Source organism: Cervus canadensis, chromosome 6, assembly GCF_019320065.1.
Source record: "Cervus canadensis isolate Bull #8, Minnesota chromosome 6, ASM1932006v1, whole genome shotgun sequence".
Taxonomy (NCBI): Eukaryota; Metazoa; Chordata; class Mammalia; order Artiodactyla; family Cervidae; genus Cervus; species Cervus canadensis.
Genome location: NC_057391.1, coordinates 54,533,435 through 54,543,192, shown reverse-complemented (window position 1 = coordinate 54,543,192; position 9,758 = coordinate 54,533,435). Strand labels below are relative to the sequence as shown.

At 39.6% G+C, this 9,758-nt stretch overlaps 1 protein-coding gene across 4 annotated transcripts in view; it reads right to left on the bottom strand.

Annotated features, from left to right (window-relative positions):
- Positions 1-520: 520 nt before the first annotated feature.
- LYSMD2 (LysM domain containing 2) overlaps positions 521-9,758 on the bottom strand; it is a 38,980-nt gene continuing 29,742 nt past the window's right edge. For all 4 annotated transcript variants that reach the window (XM_043471977.1, XM_043471982.1, XM_043471978.1 and 1 more), the window contains 2 exons: positions 2,324-2,652; positions 521-1,096 (listed from right to left, as the gene is read on the bottom strand). In XM_043471977.1, the coding sequence (XP_043327912.1) occupies positions 1,054-1,096; positions 2,324-2,652 (372 nt within the window). In that variant the 3' untranslated portion in view covers positions 521-1,053. The remainder of the gene's footprint in view (positions 1,097-2,323; positions 2,653-9,758) is intronic.

Here is a 9,758-nt window from a genome sequence, read left to right as displayed (position 1 = left end):
TCCAAGAGGGAGGGGATATATGTACATATATCACTGGTTTATTTCCTTGTATAGCAGAAACTGATGCAACACTGTAAAGCAATCATACTCCAATAAAAAAAATATTTAATTATAAATAATACATTGCTTAAAGTTTACTGTAAAAGACAAATTATGTGACTAAAAAGCTAACTAAGTCCTTAGTCCTTCAAACGAGCAAGAGTGACTGTACAACATTCTATAACATGACTTATCAATGAAATCTAAGCTAGAATTTACCAGTGGGTCTAGTCTTGGCGTTGTTTACTTCTTCTTTGATATATTCCATGTTTTCACTATATCTGAAACACAAGTCAGATATTATTGAGATGCAAAAGTTACTGGTAATTGCAATTTATTTGCTTTTAGATTTTTGAAACCTTTTCCAAAATTGCGATTATAACAATAAAGATCATTAAAGTAGAGAAGCTGTCACCATTTGAAACTGTAATTTAAAAATCTATCTAATATTCCCATTTGTTGAAAAAAACTGAAGACTCAATTATGAAAACATAGTTTATTTTCTCATTCAGACTTCTGTAGTTTATTTTTACAAAATAGCAGACAAAATTTGCTTTATAGTCATACATATCGAAATATATATATATATAGCACTTAAGTTATAAACACATAGCAAAATCAGCATCACTTAAACAGCAACCATATTTTTCACATAATTAGGATTTCTCAGGAGATAAACATTATTTCAGCTTTAATATGTAAATAGTGTTTGAGGCTTTATGTCAGCTAGTGTTTACAAAAGCTAGAAACTAAAAAGCTAAAAACTACCACCACCAGCAAAAGTGATGAGCATTAAGACCCAGTTTTGCAATCATGCCATAATAAAGACTGAAAATCAGAGAAAGCCTGAGGAAACTAGTGACTTCAGTGCAACTGCCATAGCTGGAACTAACTAATTGTGATTTAAAGATGTATGCTATGAGAATCCAAAAAGGATGCTTCTGAATCATCTGTTGTTGGTTTCTTTATGATCCAGCCATCTCTTAACCAGGTTAGATTATGCCCCCTGATCATCTAACTGTGATAAAGGGAAGCTGTATAGAGACTTTCTTCATCTCTGAAAAAAAAAAGAAACACAGCATAAATCAGTGTTTAAAAATTGTACTCAGAAAATACATATATTAATTGTACAACTTAATATCCAGGGTAGGAGTTGTACCAATTTATAACATCATGCATGCCTTGAAAGTTGTACAAAATGCAAACACTAAGGTATACTTCATTGTCCTCATTTTACTGCTGTCTCAGTTATTGGAATAAAGAATAGTATTTGTCATATATTTGTATTTGTTTACACTATATAAATTTATATTAAATTATAAATTAATTAAATTCACATTTATATTTGTTTGTATCTTTAATATTCTACCTCTTTGTCAAAACGATTTGAGGTACCTACAACAAAAGGCATATATATATATAATAAGATGGGTAAAACAGAAATTAAAAATCAGGACTACGGAAAGGAGAAGGATAAAATATATTAAGGGCTTCCCAGGTGGCTCAGTGGTGATGAATCCGCCTGCCAAGCAGGTGACTAGGGTTCAATCCATGGATCAGGAAGATCACTTGGAGAAGGAAATGGCAACCCACTCCAGTATTCTTGCCTGGGAAATCCACAGACAGAGGAGCCTGGCAGACTACAGTGCATGGGGTCACAAAAAGTTGGTCACGACTGAGCCACTAAACAACAACAAAATACATTAACCATCAGCAATGATTAGTTGAACTGAGGACCAGTTTTGGCTGCAAGCTTTCTGGTAGCCAGAGCAAAAAAGAAAACACAGTAAGTTGTGTCATTCTAGGAATCGTAAAGGAAGAAGGAAATAGATTCTATAAGAGAAAGTTTTGCCTTAGTACCAAATTAAAGAACAAAAGGAAAAGTTCACATGAGACCTTATTTAGGAAAACATCTGGTAACCAATAATAGACAATGTCCTTGACAAGTTTCATGAAGAACAGCATTTTACAATCATTCTCTAGGACACTGCTTCCTCTGATGGTATCAACTAGAGGTCTACTTGGACACTCTCCAGAATTGCTTAGCTGGATAGTTATGCTATTAAAGCAAAGAAGTAAATTTTGTATAAGTACCACAAACAAAAGCACTGCAACAGACAATGCTTTATACAGATTGCAGTAGCTCTGTTTACACTTTATACATTAAAAATGCCTTTCTAGCGTTAAGATCTAGTTTTAAAGGCAAAAAAAGACACGTTGACCAAACAAGGACATCTTAAGAGTAATTTACTCAACCTCTGACATTTTTCCAGGGTATTTTTACCTGCTCTCTTCTTTCAGTTTCTTGGCTGCCTGTGTTGATAACTTAATCTGCAAGTCCAGCCTCTGCAGGAAATCTCTGGCTGATACTTCCTCAGGCTGTATGGGCTGAACATCCAATTCTTGACGGCCGGGAGGAGAGACGTCTTCCCCAGCTGCTACCAGCTCCTCTTCATGAGAAAAACTATCAACAGTTTCATTTTCTGGAGAATCTACTGAGTTAAGTCCATTAAACAGCAAAGGCTTCTCTGATATAACTGGGATGTTCAAAGTTTTCTTCAGAAATATACAATCATTGGTAAACAGTTTATTTGCCCTTTTAATTTGTTCCATCTAAAATGTTTAAAAAAAAAACAGTTACATATAAATAAATCCAAAAGTAGGGCTTATTACACAACATAAGCTAAAAATATTCATGAGCAAAATATGCTTTCTCTGGATCTGAGATTCTTGATTCCCAGACACCCCCAGTTATTTCAAGAGATGCCAGAAAATTCTCTTTCACAATTTTATAAGAAGAAAGACTAACTTTCCCCTAGTTGTATTATTTCTCCTCTAAAGCAGCTTTTACCAAGCAACTTAAATCCCTGAAGTTAAAAAATGTAGAATATTTAGCAATTATTTAATACATTTCAATCATATTTTAACATTTTTATTATCTGATTTAAACAAACTTCCCAGTGCAGTGATTTTCTTTATGGAGTGCTTCCCATCTCTAGAATTGTGTTTGGTAAATTTAATGGATACAGGAGGTGGTGAAGGAAGAAAGTACAAAAATTAGGAAGAATGGTGTAGGCTGGGACTGCAGTCATTAAGGCCTCACAGAGAAGGTGGGGCTCTGATTTTGACTGTCTTGACTTTAGATGGGGGCTTGAAGAATGGGTAGAACTGGGACATGTAAGGAAAGAGGTAGGGAGCATTTTACATGGAGTATCTTGTTTTCTCTACCTTAAGGATTAGGTACTTGAAAATCCACTTTACAAATAAAAGAAACAAAATAAGAAGATTATGTACCATGGAATCATCATGCAATGGGGAGATGGAGAAGCCAGAATTTTATACAGGTTTCAAAACTTCAAACTCTTTCACAGCCTCTGAATTCCTCCAAACCAAAGAAATGGAGATGGAAGGTGAAAGGGGAAATGGAATTTGTATATGTTACTTCATTTAACCTTCCTAACAGTTCTGCAATATTATCATCTCCTCTTTTACAAATGGGGAAAGGAAGACTCAAGAGATTGAAGTGGCATGCCTAGGTCCCCAACTTCGGGTAAGTGCAGACAGCATCCTTGGCTGTGCTGGGGCAAAACTGTCAGGGAAGTACCTGCTTAGGTTCATCACACCACGCTATCACGCATCTGCAGACCTCTTCAGCCAACTAGCCTAGGAACTTGCACCATGCTAGTAGGCTCTTTATATGCCCTATACCATCTAATCTTGTGAGATATGTCAACAAGACAGCTTGGCACAAGCAACAAGACAGCTAAGCACACAGGTTTGGGGATGTGACAGATCTGTTTCAAATCCAGCTTCACCAACACAAACTGTCTGAACATAAATTTGTTACTTATCTCATTATGCCTATTTCCTCGTGTATAAAATAGGTATCATCTACCCTTCACAGGGTAGTTCGAGGGATTAAATGGGAGCTTATATGTAAATATGCACACAGGATAGAGGCACAGATGTAAAGACATAGATGTGAAAGGGAAAGACAGTTTAGCAGTAAATGGTACTTACTTTCCATTTTCCTACGAAGAAATTAAGGCAAAAGAGATGACTGATCTGACCAAGTGTACATGGTCTGTATAAGCCAGAATTTCTGTCTGATTCTGAAGTCCATACAACACCAAGATTAAAGTACATGACTAATCGAACCCAATTCTGGGATCCTTTAATGCCAAATCGATTGAGTGAAAAAATTAGATTTCTACTTCAAAGAGCCTGAAAAAATAAGTCAAACAAAATGCATCCTGTTCCTCCTGCTTTCTAACTATAAGCTGAATCCACAAAATAGCACATTCAATGCTATCTTTTATTTTTTGTGGAGGTGATCTTTTATGTTCTAGTTTCTAGTTAAAGGAGAGAAGGCAAGGGTGGGAAAGAGCATATGCAGACACGTTTTAGAGACAAAATTAAAATCTCAGAATCATTAAAGTGTCTCTGGTCTAGTTTAGGCTTAGATTTGAGGCACTTAAAGAACTTGAAAATGTGTCCAGAGCAGGTTCAGGTATATCCTAGTCTGCCTTTAGGACCTCTTGTTTTCACCACCTAGCATCCACGTCCTCTATCTCTCTTAGTACAAGGGCTTCTGAGGACACTGAGCCCTCTCCTGGCTCCAGGGTGAACACATGACTCACTCCTGCCCTTTGAAGCATCACGGTACCCAAGCTGTCCTGACAGGTCACGGTCCCACCTCGGAACAATTCAGAGATGCAAGGAGACTTCTGCTGGGTCTGGGAGGTGAAGGACTTCTATTTTTTCTTCAAGAAAGAGATGGGTCTGGAGCTGCTGGCGCCCATCCTTTTACCACAAGGAACTTAACTACAAGATCACCTTGGAGGAGATCCATTAGAGCTCTGAACCAAAGCCTGAAGCCCGAAAACCCTCATGCCCTTCAGTTCCAGTAATAAGCCAGTAAATGACACTTTTTTTTTTTTGCTTAGTTCAATTTGAGTTTTCTGTCACTTATAAATGCAAGAACCCTCATTGATACAGTGCCCTTTGAAATACTTATTGGCAGAAGCCTACAATTGCTAAAAGTCACTGCAATCTGGAAATAATGATGGAAGACAGAAACAGCTGGGAACACCAGGATCTGGTTGTTGAGGATGGGCTGAGAACATCAACCATAAACCGTGAATTCCCTCAAGACCTGCTACTTCTATAGCTTCCCAGGTCAAGCAAAGATATATATACTAAGTGCTTAGGATGGATGGATTAATTAATTAACATAGGTCAGAGAAATTGGAGAAGGAAATGGCAACCCACTCCCATATTCTTGCCTAGAGAATTCCATGGGCAGAGGAGCCTGGTGGGTTACAGTCCATGGGGTCACAAAGAGTCAGACATGACTAAGCATGCACGAACACATGCAGAGAAATAGGCATAAAAGATGAACCCAGAGAAGTAACCAGAAAGCAGTAGTCAGTTACCTGTTGTGTTGGTTTTTCTCCCTTTAAACCCACCCTCAGCTCCCAATCCATCCCCCAGTCTTCTTGAGCCTGTTCTGACCCCAGGAGGCTGACCTCATCAGAACTGCACTTCCCAAGGCCCCTTGTTCTTGGAATTCCAGTTGGTGTTCCAAAAGAAGGCCGCCAGCAAAACGGCCACACCATGACTCTGGTGCCTGCATCCCTCTGTGGCAGAGTTCCTGCCGGGAGCCCCTTGTCCACTCCTCCCATCCTCCTCAGTTTCGGGTACCACACTCCTTCCCCAGCCCTCAGGCCTAGGAGTAATGTCTCCCTGCTGTTGCTAGTCTCAGGTGCTTCACCATCCCTTAATCCCTTAATCCTATTCCCACTTCTACAAATGTCTCTGCATTAAACCCTCAAGGGCCACACCCTTGGAGTGTGCTAGCTGTAGTCTTTGGGGACCCTGATACATCTATCACTTAGAGCAGGAAAGGCCATCATAGCCAGGCAAGGGGCCGATGACAGGAAGCACAAGACAAGAGACTGAGTCCACAGCTGGGTAAAGCCAGGGAGTTCCCAGGGAGTGAAGGGCTGGGCCCCCCAGCTCTCGTGCATGCCACTGTACCATTGATGCAACAATAGAACTGCCTCTTTTAACAAGTCTATGAGCTTCTCCAGGTCAGGTCACCACCATTTCAGCATTGCCAGCAAGTATTTAAGTTATATGTTGAGTCTGATGGTCTAGATTCTAAGATGACACACAGATGCCAGCATCAAGAACATCAGCAATATCCAGACACAGTTGGCATCAAAGGTGGGAACCAATCTAAGGACCGGCAGATTTGAAACTGAAGGTGAAAACAGGTAAATGAGGTTAATATAAGGTTGCAAGCAGAAACAAGGGCTCTGGCTTTACCATTTTCTAATCATTCCCTATGTCTGTTTTCTTGTCTGTAAATTAAGGAAAATAATAGTACTTTCTACACAATACGATTATTATGACAATTCAATGGGTTAATTCATGTAAAACATTTATAACAGTGCATGGCACACAGGAAGCACTTAAAAATGCTAGCAACTATCATTAAATTTGGTTAAAAGTGAGAAAGCAACAATAAGGGCAGATCCTAACATGTATTCAGCAAATGAAAAGGAGGGAGGAATTTTCTCTCAATAAAAAATATTTCTCCCACAAAGTAAAAATACATAAAGAAAATTTCATATAAACAATCCCAGATGAGTAACATGTTGTCACTTCCCCAAGGTAACAGCATTAAGTTTTTTTCTTTTTAAAAGCTATTTAATTTGATCTTAACTTGTTCTTTTTTACAAGTATAGGCTCCAAACTCTGTAACCAATAGTAAAGTTAAGGAATGAAACCAGCCATGCAAAAAGTCAGGGGAAACAAAAAAGGATTCTTGCCAGAGAGAGGAGTTGCAAGGCCCCAGCTGAAATTTCATGGCTGAAATGTAGGGAGTAAAGAGCAAGCTGTAGGTCACTCATATAATAAATAAAATTTGGATTTTATTTTAAATGTGATGGGAAGCCATTGGAGGGTGTATGGAGGAAGTGAGTGGAATGATTTGAAGATCATCCCACTTAATGGAAAATGGATTGGTAAGAAAGAGGCATTAGTGGAAACAGGAAGCCCAGTTATAGAAGAAACTGCAGTAGCACAGACAAGGGATATAAATAATCCCAAACAGTGAAATATTTTAATTTGCTTTGGAATGTTTTATACTTTCATCTGAACTTAGATGGGTCTAAGGTTCTGGGAATTTCACCTCACATAAAACTAAGAAAAGTCATGATCCAATCCAAGGAAAAGCTGAAAAACTCTACACCTTTCCCCACCTGCCCTCCCTTCAGTGTCTCCAACTACCCAATGAGCGCTGAAAATAGAAAGTGTGACCTTTTCAGAGTAATGCAGATCTACCCTTTGTTTCCTGAGGGCAGATGACTAGGAGGGGGAGACACAGCAGCCAAATGCTTTCATTTTAAGTCTTTCCTAATCAGGACTGAGTAGCATGACTCAGTGAAATTTACCATCTGCTCATTAAGAAACAGATCACGGAATAATCCAGTAAGAGCTGACAGGACAGCCCCAAGGACCACTGTGGTAAAATCAGGTGGAACAAATCTGTCAACAACTTGTTTAAAATGACTCCCCAGTAAATACACAGTGCAAAGGTGAATTCACTTTGAATTCACAAAATGTCTCCCGAAAAGTGATCTCAATAGCTGCTGTTGGGCCTGATCAAGAACTCTCCCCAAAGGCTGTTTTGGATCACCTTCATCAGGCCACCTACCTAACTGGAGATGCAATATTCAAAGCTTCTTTTTCTTCCTCTCCATTCATTTAAAACAAACAAACAAACAAACAAACAAACAAAAAACCCTTCCCAAAACATTTCAGGATACATCATAAACATTTAAAACAGCACTGTGTCATTTATGGAATATTTTCATATACACTCAACTCTCATTTGATTATTATTATTATCATTATAGGAAAACAAGACTTAAATGTTAAAGGATTTTCTCAAGATCATTTCCTAGTGAGTGCTGGATTCAACCTCCTCACCTGGCTGTCTCCTATTAAATTCTAAGGGTTGGTGACGATCAGACTTCTCCTTTGCCATGTGCTAATAAGGAAAAGAATTTATTTCTTCTCCATGTTATCTCAGAAGAATATATGAGATCCCATTTATGAAATGTCCAGAAAAGGCAATCCTAGAGATTAGAAAGCAGACTCATGGTTATCTGGGATGACAGAAGGGAACAGGGGGTAAGGGATCCTTGCAAGGTGATGGAAATGTTCTAAAATTGGACTGTGGTGATTGCTGGAAGGCCAGAGGCAGATGGGCCCCCCAGAGTAAAGCAATTGGAGATTCATTCTCTATTGATGGAAACTCCAAGACAAGAATAGCAGGACAATTAAGGGAGGCGGCTGGGCCCTGCTCAGACCACATATTTCTCGAAGTCAGGAGACTTCCCTGACCATACACGCGCAGAAAGGCTCCTTGGAGGCCAGAGGAGAATTCTGTCAAGGGATGTTCTACCCAGACACCTTTTTGGTAGAATCCATCCTGGCTAAGAGATGTGTGCACACACAAGGGTGGATCCTGAGATACACCAAATATGGACTGTGAACCAGGCAGATCAAACTGACTGGCCAAAGGAAAACTGGAGAAAAGGCCCAAAAAAATAATTCAAACTGCCACGAGGGCACAACTCGGGGACTCTCCCTCTGAGTCTGCCCATGTGTCTATCCACACATACTGTACTCTTTTTTCCCTCCTAATAAATACTTTACTTGCCTCAGTACTTTCTGTCTTTGTAGAAATTCTTTTCTGCAAAGCTGAAGGGTCAGGGCCCTTGTCATCGACCACTGGTCTAGTAGTTAAGATCTGGTGCCTTCACTGCCGTGACCTGGCCTCATCTCTGACTGGGAACCTAAGCCCCACTCCAAGCCACTGCAGGCTGAGGCCACCTAAGATCAGCTGCACAACTCTTGAAAAATCCTTGAATTGTACACTTAAGATGGGTGAATTCTACAGTATATAAATTATACTTTAATAAAGTTGCTTTTAAATAAAGAAGGCATGAGAATCTATTAAACCCTAAAGCTACTAAGGGCTACCTTAGTACCATACCTCTTACAACAGGTAATACTATTTATTTATGGTTCTCTCCCCTTTGACCAGCAAAGTCAACAATTTCCTACAGTAACAGCAGAAGGGGTTAAAGTTCTAAACACAAAAGATTTACATACACTTACATTTCTAACTCACCACACTTGTTCCCCCTAAAATGAAAATCATTTCACCTTTTCTCAGCAAGGTGACTTCTGACAGGAGAAGTGTGAAAAAGCAAGTGGGCTCAACAGCTCATTGGAAGACAAAGAGAAGACCCTAGGAATAAAACTGGACAGGAAGTGACTCTGGACACAGGGTGGGGGGTTGGCACAACTGTCTGGAGAGGGTAGAGGTCAGGGAAGTTGTGAGGGGGTAAACAAAAAAGACAAAGTTTGTGCACATAATAGCTTCCCTTGCTGCCTGTCACTCACGTTCTAGTTATACACAGGGCTTCTAAACAGAAAGTTCCCAGCAGCTGCCCGATTGGTCAGTTCCCTCCACAGGCTTGCCCCCAATGAAAGGAACTGGCATCACCGAAAAAGCTGTAGCAAAATATAGAATACTGGGTTAGGGGAAGGGACTTAATGTCTCAGTGGACATAAGCACAGCCCGGGAAATTCCAGCCCCAGCAAGTCTGCATCTGCGATCTGAACTATATTTAATAGCT